Source organism: Thermobia domestica, chromosome 6, assembly GCF_964235325.1.
Source record: "Thermobia domestica chromosome 6, izTheDome1.hap1.1, whole genome shotgun sequence".
Taxonomy (NCBI): Eukaryota; Metazoa; Arthropoda; class Insecta; order Zygentoma; family Lepismatidae; genus Thermobia; species Thermobia domestica.
The window spans coordinates 57,999,324-58,017,103 of record NC_137459.1 but is presented as its reverse complement, the minus strand read 5'-3'; the positions used below and the strand labels follow the sequence as shown (position 1 = coordinate 58,017,103).

General features: G+C 34.8%; 1 protein-coding gene across 2 annotated transcripts in view; it reads left to right on the top strand.

The window, feature by feature from the left end:
* The window catches only part of LOC145688022 (tRNA (cytosine(34)-C(5))-methyltransferase-like), a 202,690-nt gene that overhangs the window by 33,395 nt on the left and 151,515 nt on the right, over positions 1–17,780 (top strand). For both annotated transcript variants that reach the window (XM_081761693.1, XM_081761694.1), the window contains exons 6-7: positions 6,490–6,630; positions 8,500–8,629. In XM_081761693.1, the coding sequence (XP_081617819.1) occupies positions 6,490–6,630; positions 8,500–8,629 (271 nt within the window). The remainder of the gene's footprint in view (positions 1–6,489; positions 6,631–8,499; positions 8,630–17,780) is intronic.

Below are 17,780 nucleotides of genomic sequence, written 5' to 3'. Positions count from 1 at the left end.
TAGGGAATACGTATTTTGTATTTTCCTGGAAAAAACGGTTAGGTGGGGCACAGACACCTCCAAACCTTTGATCATGAAATATCAAAAGTGCTAGTAACATGTAAGATGTGTGTAAAGGACATGAAGAATTGCAACGACACTTTGTGTATGAACAATACGCAAAAAATAAACGAATACGGTTTTTGTTTATTTTCTGCGGAAAAACGGTTCTAGGGGAAAAAGCCCCCACCCAAAATTTTGAAAGTTGACACCTGAAAGGTAAGAAAAAGTGAACCGAAGTGAATGAAATTGTGCATAGATATTTTAGACGAAAAATGAGGGAATACGGGTTTCGTATTTTCCTGGAAAAAACGGTTAGGTGGGGCACAGACTCCTCCAAACCTTTGATCATGAAATAACAAAAGTGCTAATAACAGTATGTCAGAAGTGCCCAAATTTACATGAAGAATTGGAACAAAACTTTGTGTTAGGACAATAAGCAAAAAATAAACAAATACGGCTTTTTTTATTTCCTGTGAAAAAAACGGTCTTAGGGGCAAAAGGTCCTACCCAGAATTTTGAAATTTGACGCCCGAAAGGGAAGAAGAAATCGACCGAACTGAATGAAATTGTTCACAAATGTTGTAGAGGTAAGATGAGGGAATACGTGTTTCGTATTTTCCTGAAAAGAAAAATACTGTTGAGTGGACCGTGGTGTTGAGTGTCGGAAGGAGTGGACCGAAGCCAATGAAATTGTCTATAGATATTGAATATGATAAATAAAGCCTATCCTGTTTCACAAGTGTCTCCATCAGATTTATTCAAATTTGGCAGATCAACAACAATCACAAACAGTATAGCGTATTTTATAGTATTTCACGAGGCAACTTTAACCCTTACAATGATTTTCCGCATAAACAAAAATACGTGCCGATTAATTTCCTGTTTGCTGTTGATGTGCCAAAATTGATAGGGACATCTTAAAAACACGAAAGTCCTTATTTTACATACAGTCTATACAATATCTACACACAATTTCATTTGCTTCGGTCCACTCCTTCCTGCACTTTTACGGTAATATTTTTTTTTTTCGGAGTGGCTCTAGGCTCCAACACTGTTTTTCCGTACAAATTAAAACACATTTCATTTATTGTTTTGCAAATTGTCCCTATACGAAGTTTCGTTGCAATTCTCCATACTCTTTAGGAACTTCTGACGTATACTTATTTGCACTTTTGATATTTCGTAATAACCAGCTAAGAAAATCCGTGCCCCACTCAACAGTTTTTTTTTTTTTTTTTCAGGAAAATACGAAACACAATTACCCTCAATTTACGTCTAGAATATGTGTGCACGATTTCATCCAATTTGGTGCACTTCTTGTTGCCTTTTTGGCCTCAAATTTCAAAATTTTGGGTGGGGAATTCTTCCCCCTAAAACCATTTTTTCGCAGAAAAAAAACCGTATTCGTTTGTTTTTTGTGTATTGTCCCTACACAATGTGTCGTTCCAATTCTTCATGTCCTTTAAGCACTTCTGACATACTGTTATTAGCACTTTTGATATTTCACGATCAAAGTTTTGGAGGGGTCTGTGTCCCACCCAAACGTTTTTCTTTTCTTTTTTCCAGGAAAATACAAAACCCGTATTTCCTCATTTTACGTCTACAATATTTGGGCACAATTTCTTTCATTTAGATTCACTTCTTCTTGCCTTTCGGGCATCAACATTCAAAATTTTGGATGGGGGCTTTTGCCCCCAAAAGCCATTTTTTCGCCAGAAAATAAATAAAAAAAAAAGGTATTCGTTTAGTTTTTGCGTATCGTATATACACAAAGTGTCGTTGGAATTCTTCGTCCTTTACACACATCTGACATATTGTTACTAGCACTTTTGATATTTCATGATCAAAGGTTTGGAGGAGTCTGTGCCCCACCTAACCGTTTTTTCCAGGAAAATACAAAACACGTATTCCTTCATTTTACGTCTGCCATATCTGTGCACAATTTCGTTCACTTTGGTCCACTTGTTTTTGCCTTTCGGTCGTCAATTTTCAAAATTTTGGGTGGGGGCTTTTGCCCCCTAAAATCGTTTTTCCGCAGAAAAAAAGAAACATGTATTCGTTTATTTTATGTGTAGTATCTACCTGCCAAATTTTATCAAAATCGGAGTGTTACTTGTAAGAATATACCGTAATGCCATTGAAACCAGGTGGAATTAAAGCACACTTTTAAATGGGATTATAATTTCGTTTCCGTTTTGTTTATAACATTACTGTATTAGAACGATACACTCATAGCCATTTGCTATTTTTTTTATGTGATATACGTAGCAGACAGTTTTCCTTACATGTCTCTAGAAAATATTTTTTGATTTCGTTTGTGTTACAATGCAGTTTGACCGGTTCATAAATGAAAAGTAAGAAACGTTTAAGAGAAATACAGAACTGTTGCATTGTTATTATTATTATTATTATTATTATTATTATTATTATTATTATTATTATTATTATTGATATTTTTGAAACATTAGAATTACATGCTTACGAGAATTCGTGTTGGGCCCCCTCCGAAAAGAAAAGCTGGATACGTGCCTGCACTGAATGATAGACGTATGAGTCATGGTATAGACGGGCGTGCTAGGCGATCGAGTCCGGAGCATCGAAAACAGACCACAACTTGCAGTTCTTCTTGCCAATTGATGCTGCTTTTTACCTGCTATGATATGTCGGATAATAATGTGGAATAAACGAAGGTCGAGACCATGGCGTATTGGTGTTTCATGCACCTAAACCTGTAAAATATTTGTGCCGAAAACATCTTTCACTCACTAGCTAAATTTGTGGGTATGATCGCACATCTTCCCTTATAAAGTATAGTCTTATAAAGAATATATATAGCATGCTAAAAACCTAAAGACCAAATTCAATAATTTTCCATAGTTTTCTTTTTTAACAACGGGAAACTTGTTTAATTCATCACGATTAATCACGTTTGATACTAAGATGTCTGTTTCTGTCTATATATATTTTTCATACTTTATTGGAGACAATTTTTTTTTCAAGAAAAGAGGATGATAAAAGAAGCTATACAACAGCATACACTAATTCTAAATAAATACGTCATCAGAAAAAACAAAAAGTTATTTCATTATTATATTGTGTCGGTTCTTATTAACATAAAAATTATACACTTTCTACAATGTTTTTTAAAGAAAAAATTGGATGGGATCGCATGGGATTCGATCTGGTGTCAAAACAATATAAGAATTACTAGTCCGCCACTCTACCCACTTGACCACACTGACTACCTTTTGTTGCCTGTCTTTTTCTTAACAAATAAATGCTCATGGCTATAGAGCATGTCACTTCCAAACTTAAGACAACAGTTTTTCTCTTTGTTTCTATACTTCCGTATAACATCTTGGTTACAGAAGCTAATTTATATTTGGTAGACAATTTACACCCTAGATTTAAGCCAATAAATGCAATATATTAGTCCACTTTCCAGTTCCTTGATTCAACTAAAGTTATTCCCTCTGCAATCATGCTGTGCTACTGCAAAAAATCCCTCGAAAACATTATTGCCAGTATACACAAAACCGAACATAATTTTGTTTTTTGCTTATATTTGTATTATTTTATTATATATTTTGGAAATATCTCCTTAGATGGATTGCTTTCTATTATCTCCACATACTAATAACTGAATTTTACCCATAAACATAAGGAAAATGGAATAATTGCGAAAAATCGTGAGTTACAGTATACGCGCAATATTTTTTGCGCATGGGAGTACATTCAAGTGGATTCATTTAAATGAATTTTATTTATTTATTTATTTGTATCTGATTTAAATCAAGTTTATTTTGCTCTACACAAATAAAATATGATATTTCTCACCATTCTGGGACACTAAGTCTGAAACTGACATCTTAACCTGCAAGATGGTAATATCTTAAACAAAGTACATCGTATTATTGTTATTATTGCTATTATTATTATTATTATTATTATTATTATTATTATTATTATTATTATTATTATTATTATTATTATTATTATTAACAGGCCATGGAGTTTGACAATGTACTGATACAATTATTTCACAATGTACAGAAGACTTGAGGAGAGAAAGTTAATTCATTTAACATTTAGTACTCACAATTTTTAGTTCAGAATGCTACATATATTGGTAATACATATTATAGCCTTTTTACCGTAACTGGAACGTTTATACATAACGGACTAAACAGTTTGAAATGAAGTTTTTAAACATAATACATGCCTCCAACTGGGCTATTATCATAAGGAGATATGTATCAAACTTTATACCAAATTAGTTTTCTCAGGAATGTCTCAAGTTAGGCAAATAATACTTGGTATGTGAACTCCTCATTAAAAATAATTGGATACACATCCTACCGTTTTTAAAATTTTGATTCTAAAAGGGAAATTTCTGTATTTTTTCCCTCTCTATTCAAATGAACGGTGTCTATCATCATCATGAGAGAGCGCCTGAACCGTTCCAGATGAATTTTTGAACATATCCCTTAGATCGAGTCAATTTTTATCACGTCACATTTAAAAAAAAAAATCTAAAAGTAGAGTATCTCATGAGTCCGTTATGTCCACAAGTTGTAAATTCGACATTATTATATTTAAGTGACCTCGTGCTTCGTCTTAGAGAATTTCTCTTGTTAGGGGCAGGCAATTTCTGTAATTCTCAATATGTCAAAATAACAGCGACGTTATCTGTTTCATCATCACAACGAAATGGTTAATCTGGAATATTTTAATTTCGTATTTTGAACTCATAAAATGGCGAAACTAAGGACGAAATTCAGGCGTTTAAAATAATTTTTTAAACATAATGTGAGTTGACCTGGATATTTTTCATTAACTCTACACTTGGATCGAAATGGGTATTCTGAAGGAGGGAGGCACGATTTTTCGCAAGTAATAACGGCTGCAACTTTTGAAAGGACTTTTGGAAGATAGCACTTGGGTGAAGTTGTTTTTCTATGTTTTCATTTCGATTCAAATAAGCATCGTGAGAGGGTGTAAAATAGAGTTGAAATGTACCTTTCGTATATTTGCAATAAAGCTATTCTTCCCGTGCTAGGAGGGGGAATATCAGCTAGTTGTTAATACCGTAAATAGGAAGAAAAATGAAAATATATTTCAAAGTAGGAAGCCATTCTTGATACGAAACATCATTACTAAAAATCTTACGTATAATGGCATTATTTTTTGTTACATTGAATGCTGATAACTTGAAATCAAATATTTATATTCATACTTACTTTCAGCAGATATGCAAGTTTACCTTGAACAGTTTTATAATTTTGAAGCAAAAGATATTCATTCATTATGAGAAAATTATGATGAAAAGGATATAAAAAGTGTGTTCAATTTATGTAAAGAAATTTAAAAAACATACTCTCTGTTCAACGCAATGCAAAATTTTAGTCTGCAAAATGGTAGCATATTCTACACATGCGTGTTTTATGTTGGTTATTTACTTACTGTTTAAGATGTTTGAAAGATATACATATTAAGAGTATCGTAATTTCTTTTTGTCCAAGTATTGTGCAGTGAATATGGAGTTCTGTGTATAACTGTGATCATCCTTTCGATATTACTGCTACTGAGTAACTGTCACGTGTGAGAAACACCTTGGGGAAAAAATATATATATACAGGGAATCTCCGTAACTTACCAGTTAAAAAAAATAAAAAAAAGGAATATTTAAATCGAATTCCGATTGAAAAAAGATATTAAGTACAGTTGATATAATAAAAGAAATTAACGAAAATTATTTTTTTTTTAAATATTGTGATTTTTTTCAACTCTGGCTGCACTTTTTTTTTCTTATAGGTCTATAGCTGTGTTCAGCCCTTGTTCAAAATAGTCCTTTTAAAATGTCTGTATTTATTTAATTAGTTTTAATGTTACCATCCGATTGTAGTCAAACTTTCATTGGTTCGTAAATGTTGGGATAGTTCTCAGACTGAAGATTGTTTACTTCTGTCACATTAAAGATGATAAGCAGTAGAAGATTGATTCGCGTACTGAATTCACACAGTCTTAAATAAACATTTAAATAGAAGTTTTAGTAAATTTGAAATAAATATGGCAACGAGGTTTCTTCTAACCTTCAGAGGTTCTGAAAAAGAGAAACATTTTGAGACAATAATTGTTACCCCCTTGCGCCCCCTTCGCCATCGAATTTCTAAAAATCCTTCGTTAGTGGGAACCTACATTACAAATTCTATGTCCTGTCCAAATTTCAAGTTTCCTACCGTAAGCGGTTTATCCTGGGCGTTAATCAATCAGTCAATCAGGTTAAACCTTCCTCTTTTCACTCAGTTGACTCTGATATGTCATTGTGACTTATACTCTTGAATGATGAGTCTTACGTGGTCTCTGAAGTAGGTAGGGCATGTCATTTTTGCATTGATTTCCATTATGGTAGTATGTTATTTTAAATAATTTTCTTTTCTTTCTTAGATGGATTTGTTGTATCTAATGTCTGGCAAACCAATACATCATCCTTCAGACGAGATCAGTCGAATAAATGCGAAAGCCCGTTACTAATAACAACCAACTACGATCCTGCTTCGTTCCCGGATTTACTGACAACAAACTCTGGTAAGTATAACTACAACCACAGATTTAAAACATGATGTAATTTGTACAGTCATATTACAAGTTTATTTCGCTGTTCTATCAATAAAAAAAATGTTTATAAATATTACTAATGGTCTAAAATAATTTGCTTTCAAACTTGTATTCAATAAAGAAAAAATGTAAATTGTTACTTTTTTTTTTTCCTTCAACTGTAATCTACCTTTATTGGTAAATTTTGTTTGAAAATTTCATTCATTTAGAAGGAAATACGCGATCGGAAGATTTCGATGGATTTAAATAATACTTAAACATTATTTTCTGTGGTTCTAATACATACGAATTTGAGGTGTTACATTCGAGAAGAGAGTAATTTAAAAATGTTAAAAATTTACGGAAAATATTTGTATTTTTCCATATTTCGGCAAACTTTAGAACACGTGCGCACCCGGAAGATAGGAACCGATTTTATTTCTTGTTGTACTCCTTGTTAATCTTCTGAATTTGCAACTTTTCCACGGTATTACGATTTCAACAACAACAACAAAAAGCCCCGTCCTAATATACATAGCTGTAAAACTACAGATATGTTGAGATATCGCTATTAATAGCCTAATTAAGGAAAACAAAATATATGTCCTTCGTGACCGGGACAAACAGCCCCTTTCTATTAAACACCCCAGTCAATTAATATCTGTCCAAGTTTTATTCGCTTGTAATGATGATCTTTAATGACAATGTAGAATGGCTCAGTGTGTTGTTTTGAATTTACAGTCCAGATTTATGTAAAATATGCATTTATATTATGCCTATACGAAAATAAGTATGTTTAATAAACCTATATGTTGCTTGGAATCCCTCAGTTGTTTCTTAAATTTAATATTGGTTATGTTTGATCGTGCTTAAATGTAAGTACTGTTGCATTCACAGTTTACTTCTTTATCCCAGAGTGACTTTCGTGATCGAAAAAGAACAAAAGAAAGAAAAGAAAAAAAAACAGTAAAAGAGAAAAGTCTTAAATCTTATTAAAATTGAGCAAATAGGGTAGGGAATCCATTTTTGATCCATGAGATTTCAGTCTATTAATTTCAAGTTTTATAGACCTAATAAACACTACAGAATGTCTTTTCTGCAATGTGTTAATGTCACAGTTGTTATTTTACTAAACTGAAAATTTGGATGATTTTATTCCTTAAAATCACGCTGTAGAAACTAATTATAGGGACTTACGATTAAATTAATCCATACTTTTGATTTTGAGAGATAAAAGTGACCAGATTTTTTGTGAATGTAGAAACTACTAGAAGTAGGTTTTCTATATATTGCTGAAACACACTGATAAGTTCTTCCTTATTCTACTCTAAGTTGAATCTTTAAGTGTAATAATATGTTCCTTGTGCTCGATTACTAAGTACATATGTATAGTAGTAACTAATTATTTTTCCCTTTTAAATACGGTTATTTCAGAGACATTAATACTTTAAACTAAATAAACTAATGAATGTTACTCACAATATGTGTAATCATGATTGATTGATTGATTGATTGGGATTTAACATTCCTTTGCGTCATCGACGCTATATGAGACGGGACGCACCCTTCAAGTGAGAACACAGAACCACTACACTGCTCTGTATTCAAGGCAAGCCCCCCTACCGGAAGGCAAACTCGGAGCTTCACACACAGAAAGTATGCACGTTATCCATTTGTCCAGGAAGGACACTTACTTGAATTTTGCTTCTATAACCCAAGTAAAATGTTCTATAACCTAACTTCTGTTATCTCGCTGTTAGTAATGAAATTAAAAATTTCCATCAATTGTTGTTAAATAATGTGTACAGAAAATCTGTTGATGAATATTTATTTACATATTATTATATGTACTTTTTCCAGTAGGCAGAATTGTGCCGTTGAGATTTGACAGTGTGTTATGCAGTGTTCCAAGCACTGGTGATGCCGTATATCGCCAAAGCTTTGAGAACTTGAAGAAGTGGAATCCTTCGAACGGAAATAACTTTCATTCGTAAGTTCTCGATGTTGGTTCTTAATAAATATATTTATTTTGTATCATTAATTGACACAGATGGAGTAATAAAAATAATAAAAATACAGGGTTATTCAATAAGAATGCTGCAAAACTAAACCATATATATATATATATATATACATACAGGGTGAGTCAAAATAAGTGTTACAAGCCAATATCTCGCGAACTATACATCATATAAGAAAAATATTAAGAGACAATGTACAATACAGAGGGGCCTAAGAAATGAGTCAAACATTAGGTTTCCCCCGCCCCCATTTTGGGGGGAGGGGGTGAACGTGAAATTTTCAAATGAGAACATAGATCGATTGATACCTCGTTCGAAAGAGCTTGAAAAATTGAACAATTTTTGTAGGAAACAATTTTTGATATGGGGCACCGTTTTCAAGATAGACCCCAAAATTGGTCCTGTAGCAGATAAAATTTCCAATACTTATAAATCGGAAACGTATGAGTAGGACACGATTAAACAAAAAATGAAAACATCATAGGCAATGTGGAATGATGATGTCCTGGTGTCCCCAGGGCCCTAATCATGGGGCCCCGGGACCAATTTCAAAATTTCAAATGGGAATATAGGTAGAGTGATACCTTGTTTGATAGATCGTGGAAAGCCAAACAGCTTCGTACAACATTTGTTTTCATTTAGGGCAAGCCTGTTTCAAAATGGCCGCCAAAAATGGTTCCACATTCAGATAGAAAGTGCAGTGTTCAAATTGAGTATTACACGCCAATATCAAGCGAACTACGCATCAAATAAGAAAAGTGTTAAGAGTCAATGTACAATACAGAAAGCCTGAAATTTGTGTTAAAGAAGTTCCGTCGCCCCGCTTTTGTATGGTGTACATGGAATTTTCAAATCGCAACATAGGGCGAGTGATAACTCTTTGATAGATCGTGAAATACCAAACAGCTTACTACAAAAGTTGTTTTGATTTCAGGCAAGCCTGTCACAACAGCATTACCACAACCTAATATCCTATAAAGTAGTAGAATAACGTTTAGTAATTCTACGGGTATGTGCGATGTTAAAAATTGTAATGTCTATCACTGTAAAGCAAATAATTTCAACATTTACCATGTTACAAATGATGCTCGATATGTCCTCCATCCTGCTCCACACACCTCCGTAAGCGGCGGCATAGGGATGTTCGTACATCATGTAGCATCTCTGGAGTGATAGATGCACACACACCTTGGATACGCGCCTTCATATCATCAGTAGTTGTTGATACGTTGGACATTACCCGATCCTTAACATAACCCCAGAGGAAAAAAATCAAGTGGGGTTAGGTCAGGAGATCGTGGAGGCCAGTGAATAGGACCTCGACGCCCAATCCATTTATTCGCCATATGGTGGTCCAATAAGGCTCTGACCTGGGGTGCGTTGTGTGCTGGAGCACCATCATGTTGATACCACATTCTTATACGTTCAGCGAAAGGAATATTCTCTAACAACTCCGGGTATAGTACAACACTGATAAATGCGGCATAGGTATCACCAGTAAGACGTCCATCAAAAAAATATGGCCCAATGATATGGTTATCAAGGATGCCACACCATACATTAAGAGACCACCGATGCTGATGAGCAACTTGTCTCTGCCATAGAGGATTTTCCCTAGCCCAATAATGCATATTATGTCGGTTTACGTGTCCTGTGTTTGTAAATGTAGCTTCATCGCTAAACAAGATGGTGGATATGAAGTTGCGCTGTCTGTTTTCCATACCTTCCAACCATAGACAAAATTGCAGTCTGGCATGAAAATCATTGCCAGATAGTTCCTGATTTAAGATATGATACGGATGAAACATGTACTCGTGCAAAATACGCACTACAGATCTCTGGCTAACTCCACTGGCCTGAGCGAGGTGTCTCGTGATAACATGTGGGTCTACATGCACTGCTGCTAATATTCCTGTTGCACGTTCTTCATTGGTAACGACCCATACCTCGTCCCCGGACAAGACTACCATGATGCCGCAAACGTCTCTCCAATCGCAGAAATGCCATGTGAGATGTTTGTTGGCGTTGGGGATAGCGCATTGCATACATTCGTGCCGCGTTACGATATTTTCTTCTACATTCGCCCAACACCAGCAACATATCTACACAATGATCAAACACCACCATTGCTCTATTCAAACGCTACCCAAATTAATAATATTAATGCGATAGTGTTCGTTTCTTTGTACGGAAAACTTATCACCAAAGTTGATAATCCGTTCTTTCTACGCTTTTGAACCGTTCAACACACAACTACAGCCCCTACCTACAATATCCACACTGCCACTTCCCTTTAAGTCACTAACACTCTCACTAACAGCTAGGCAATGTAACATCAATGATGATTTTACGTTGAACACTACTACTCAACAAGAAAAAAATAATACCATACTATTCACACTGCATGAACAAACAACACACAGGTACATTCAAATGTTCTCAGTAGAACAATGAAAATCACATTCCCCGTCCTCTGTGTGAATGCAATATACAACGTTATCGTTGTACTATGTTCCGAAGGCCATCGGTTCCATTCCCCAGGCAATGACGTTGACGGGCTTTCCTTACTCTGACTGGGCACATGTTGAGATGTTGCCTACAAGTAGGGCCTAATAGGTACCTTCCTATCCCTTTCTCATAGGATTGTAGTGATTGAGGAACGACGTCTCTTTGCGCATACGTATTAGTATTATTCATTGTCTTATTATTTTCATTCATATTATTATTATTATTACTAGTTTTATTATTATTTTTCGTAGTAGTATCCTTCTTCTTCTTCTTCTTCTTCTTCTTCTTATTATTATTATTATTATTACGTTAACCCTTATAGGTCGATTTTGCCCCCGAACATTTTACTTGTTATTCACTTACAGTATGATGATGGCACCTCGTGTTCGACATATTTTTAGGCCTGTCTGTATTGTACATTGACTCTTAACACTTTTCTTATTTGATGCGTAGTTCGCGTGATATTGGCGTGTAATACTCAATTTGAACACTGCACTTTCTATCTGAATGTGGAACCATTTTTGGCGGCCTTTTTGAAACAGGCTTGCCCTAAATGAAAACAAATGTTGTACGAAGCTGTTTGGCTTTCCACGATCTATCAAACAAGGTATCACTCAACCTATATTCCCATTTGAAATTTTGAAATTGGTCCCGGGGCCCCATGATTAGGTCCCTGGGGACACCAGGACATCATCATTCCACATTGCCTATGATGTTTTCATTTTTTGTTTAATCGTTTCCTACTCATACGTTTCCAATTTATAAGTACTGGAAATTTTATCTGCTACAGGACCAATTTTGGGGTCTATCTTGAAAACGGTGCCCCATATCAAAAATTGTTTCCTACAAAAATTGTTCAATTTTTCAATCCCTTTCGAACGAGGTATCACTCGACCTATGTTCCCATTTGAAAATTTCACGTTCACCCCCCTCCCCCCAACTTTGAGTGGATATCAAAGTTGATTTTTTTTTAATTATGATTACAAATTGTACTATACTGACTATAGCTAGAGTAACAGCATTGATCATTGTTTCCTACATAAAAAAAAAAAAAAAAAAAAAAAAACATGAAATTTTATAATTTTTGCAAAGTTTGAAGTATATCTCTAGTGTGACATGCAATGAAAGTTCTTTTTTCCTTTTACAGAATATACACCTACGAGACTATTCAATAAATATCTGCAATCATTATTTATTATTTATTACCACAAGAGTACAATGTTTTTATTCATATGATTTTTCAACATAGTCACCCTGCTTTTCAGTGTACCTGGTCCATGGTTGCATAATCTTTCCTATACCCTTTGTGAAAAAGATTTTCGGTTGCACAATAAGCCACGAATGCAACGCTTCCTTCACCTGTTGATCGGAGTTGAATCGACAGCCTCCCAGAGCGTCTTTAAGTGGACCAACTAACTAACTAACTCTATTGCCTATGGAACCCGGAGGTTCAATGCCGCGTTTACAAAAGCTCTCCACTGACTTCTATCCTTAGCCAACTGGATCCAGTTTCTACTTTGTATTCCTATCTCTGCGAGATCCATCTTAATATTGTCCTCCCATCTGCGCCTAGGTCTTCCTAATGGCCGTTTTCCGATTGGTCTTCCAGTCAAGACTTTGAAAGCGTTTCTACTTTCTTCCATTCCAGCTACATGACCCGCCCACCTAAACCTCCTAGACTTGACGACCCTAACAATGTTGGGTAAACCATATAAATTATGAAGTTCCTCGTTATGAAGTTTCCGACATTCCCCATTCCCGTTCCTCTTGGGTCCGAATATTCGTCTCAGGATCTTGTTCTCAAATACTTTCAGTCTATGTTCTTCCCTCAGAGTAAGTGACCATGTTTCGCAGCCATACAAAACAACAGACATGATTATCGTTTTCTATATTTTAAGCTTCAAATGCCACGACAGAATTCGCGACGACAAGAGATTTTGAACCGAATAGTAACACAAATTCCCTGCTTTTAGTCGACATTTAATTTCTCTGTGAATATCATTTTTCTCTCTTAATAGTGATCCTAGATATTTGAAACTATCCACTTTATCAAAAGTATTATTTAATATTTTAACGCATCCATAATTTGCTGTATTCCGGTCCCGACGCACTTCCATGTACTTAGTTTTCTCTGCATTTACTTCTAAACCCATGTCCCTGCAAGCGTTTAATAAGATCTCTGCATTTCTTTCTATTGTTCTCCTGTCATCACCTATTAAATTTACATCATCAGCATATGCCATAACCTGCTGAACACCGTACAACTCTAGGCCCTGGTTGCTATCTTTGATTTTGCTTATAGCGTATTCCAGCACAAAGTTAAATAATAATAGCGACAACGCATCTCCTTGTTTCAGGCCATTTTCGACGTGAAAGCTCGTGGACAAAAATTTTCCTACCCGGACTTTACTCTGGGATTCATTTAAAGATATCTTAATTAATCTAATTAGCTTTCTCGGTGTTCCAAGTTCTGTAAGAACGTTGTATAATGTTTCTATCCTAACCGAGTCGTACGCCTTTCTAAAATCAATAGATAGTTGATGTACCGGGGTATTGTATTCTCACTTTTTTTCGAGTATTTGGCGAATGGTAAATATTTGGTCGATAGTTGATCGGTTTCGTCTAAATCCGCACTGATAATCTCCAATAATTTCGTCTGTGTATGGGGTCAATCTTGCTAATAGAATATTTGAAAGAATTTTATAGGATGTTGAGAGAAGAGAAATGCCTCGATATTTATTACAGTCAGTTTTGTCGCCTTTCTTGTGAATTGGAACAATGATTGATTCTTTCCACTCTTGTGACAATTCTTCCTTGTCCCAGACAAGGAGAATGAGTTTGTGTATCTTGATCCACAATTTTTCGCCTCCAGCTAAAATTAACTCAGCCGGAATTTCATCTACACCCGGAGATTTGTGTTTCTTTAATTTCTTTATAGCGGTTTCTACTTCTATTCGGTTGGGTTCTGGAATATATGGTTCTGCGGTGTGTATCTTCTTTTCTCCACGCACACTAGTTTTTGGTTGCGTCAAAGAAATCTTTCCATCTATTTAAGATGCTATCCGTGTCAGCGAGAACTGTACCGCCAGATTTCTTTAATATATAAGCACGAGGTTGATAGCTTTTCTTAAATTTGTTAATTCCCTTATACATAGTCCCAGATGTTTTTATTTTTACTATTATCTTCAAGTTCCTTAATTTTAGCTTTCAGAAAATCGCGTTTCTTTGTTCTAAAAGTTTTGGAAGTTTCCCGCCTGATATCTGCGAAATTTTGTGTAGTTATTTTATTCGGATTTTGTAGCCAGCGTAATTTTGCCTGTTTCCTCTACTCTGCTAGTTTTATGCATTCCTGGTCGAACCATGGTTTGTTCCTACGTATTTCCGCGTGTCCCAATTTTTCTTTTGCTGAACTTTTAATGCTATCTCTAATTTCAATCCAGGTATCCTTAACACTAGTGCACTCCGAATCTTCTAAAACCGAGAATCTATTCGAAACTTCAATCTGATATTCCTCTCTTACCTGGCTCGCTTCTAATTTATTTAAATTGAATCTCTCCGTTTTCGGACATTGAATTTTACCTTTATTCAACGATAACCTCTCTCGTATTATCGCTGCTACCAGGTAGTGGTCAGTGTCACAATCAGCCCCTCTAAACGACCGGACATCAATTATGCTAGATTGCCTTCTTCTATCTACTAAAACGTGATCAATTTGATTATGTGTTTTTCCGTATGGTGAGGTCCATGTGTATTTATGAACGTCGCGATGTGGGAATTTTGTACTCTTCACGATTAGGTTTCTGGATGTTGCAAAGTTCACGAGTCTGTAACACGATTGGATCGTGTTGGGTTCGGTTCCAGTTCGGGGCAGCCGTTCTTATGGCCTGCAGGGTCTAATTCTTGTTCGAGCTAACCACTATTGTGACTGGTAGAGTCTGATCCTTACCTGATTCCATTCGGGATAACCAAATCTTATAACCTTGCTGGAAACAACTCCTGTTCAATACAGCTTACCTGTGGTGGATTTTAGCCATTGGCATAAAAAAGGCATTCGCAACAAAAATGATAATACTACAATAAAGAGTGCGCAAACCTCCAAGTTGGATCGCGAACCAAAATACTGTTTCATTGAGGTTGCAACTACGAGCGCCCACCGTCCTTACCGCGCCTGCTGGCGATAGCGGAATGAGTACAAGTTACTAGACGAAAACATCCACCATTTTTGGGTAGTGATTGTGCAGAAATGCTGCAAAGGTAATTGTACATAAAGAAATTTATTGTATGTAAATTTTATTCAGTTAACACAGGTTATGTATAGTACTTACGTTAATGACATTACAACATTTTGTTAGTGATTTTTACTTAACATGTACCAAAATACCATGAGCCCAAAACTTTATAAATGTGTAATTTATGCGAAGGAATTATTATATATTTTTAATTTTATTCTTCCTTTCTTGAAGGAAAATGACGCACTACGAATGCCGGCCAAATTTTATATTACGCAATGCACTAGTGTTAAACACACGCCATTTCGGTATCACACTTAACCACACTATAAATTGATGGATTTTGGGGGGGGGGGATCATGTAGTCATTCTTACGAAGAAGATTTCTCCATGCTTCTTGTTGCTCGTTGGCCAGTCATTATTTAGCTTCCGTGGAAGTTATTACCTTTCAATTCCAAGTGGAATTCACCCTTTTACTTGTGTAGGTTTCTTAATCATGCCTCGTTGCTTACATGATTTCACATATTAAACGTTGTCTTGGTATACGAACATAGATTTTGTATGAATTTTATATTTATATACCTGCGCAGATTTAGCTTATTCTTTTCATTATCAAACTTATTAAATCTTGAAGGATTGCGAGGAAAAACTTTGATATTCTTCTCGGGCGTCACTGTAGTAGAACCAATCAACCACCATAACCACTTAGAGTACCTTTCGCGGCTTTTTTGCCTCAGCGTCAGTATGTTTACGCTGAGCATGCCAGAAAAGATTTTATAAATATTCATAATAAATATCCTTCATCAGAAATACAAATATCAAAGGGCGTTAAATAAGTTCACCATTAAAACAAAATAATTAAAGTGTTAAAAACAGTAAAAGTATTTTACGATGGCATTTGAATTCAAGGGACTATTTTTTTAGATTGTCATAACCACTTTGCACCTCCTTTGTTCGGTGGACAGGAAGCACGAGTCATCACTCACAGGGTTGCCAACTTTTACAAAGATAAAACCAAAACACAGTTTGCGTCGACGAACAGTACATGAAGCCTCATTCCAATTCAGCCAACAGTAACTGGGAAATTTTAAAATGGAATGGGAGTGAGGGGGGCCACACACTCACAAATGGCGTGCGACATGGACGATGATCTTCTTTGAAGATTATCAGAACCCTGGGATCTTGGGTTTCCTCTTCTTAGAGTTATTTTTCCGGTTATTATTCCTCTTCTTTCTTCCATTATTAACATTTTATCAATTATGGTTCATTAACACTTTACACAAACGTAGATGGGCTTTTTATTTTATGGGCTATATACTTTAAATGGGCTCTTCTTTTGTATGTGTAAATATAAGATTACATTTCTTTTCATAATACAATATTTCAATATAAGTTGAATGATATTGATTATCTATTATATTTTCGTTTTATATTATATACTATTCATATTCTATTTATTAACATCAAACCAATATATTTCTTACATTATTACTTAAATCAAAATTTTCAATTTTTTTTTTTTTTTTTGTAAGTATCTGACTCGTGTTTTTACATCTTACACTAAATATTCTTATCGTACTAAACACATGAAATTTTCAATATTTTGAGAAAAATGACACATGAAATGCAAAAATAACCTTTTTCATCAATATATCCTTCCTTATAACTAATTCTCAAAATAACTCCTAATAATGTAATATTTCCATTCTTCAAACCTTTAAAATACAACATTTAAACAGCACTATTAATTAGTTAGTTAACTTCAAACACAATGCAATAATACAGTAACACGAATATATGAAATGGAATCTTTCATTCGTAAACAAATTTTTAAAACATATTACATATTAAAAACTTTATTTCACACAATATTGAGTAATATACGTTTTGTCGAGATTTAATAAAATTTATCGGCGCCTTAAAGATTCACAGCTAAATTTTTACAATGTAATAATTCAGTTATGACTCTCTCTGATCACTCGACGGGATCTGCCTGGCTAAATTTCGAAGGAACCTACCCACAATGAATTATTTGTTCTACCACCCCGAGATGAGGCCGAATTAAAGAATACAAGGTTAAAAACTTAAAATAATAAAGAATGGGATTTACCAAAATAGCTTACTCCGAGCATTAAAAATATGTTACATTACCCATTACACATAAAGGGGGGGGGGGGAACCTCATCTCCATGACTTGGCATATTTCTTTGCTGGTTTTTCCATTGCTTTGGAAAAGAAATATCAACGGCCATCTGGAAGTCGCATAGCTGGTCACAGATGCCTGCATATATCATATGAAACAACCTTTTTTTTTTTTTTTTTTTTTTTTTTTTTTTTTTTTTTTTGTAATATTCAAGTATATTAAACATTGCTACGGTCAAAT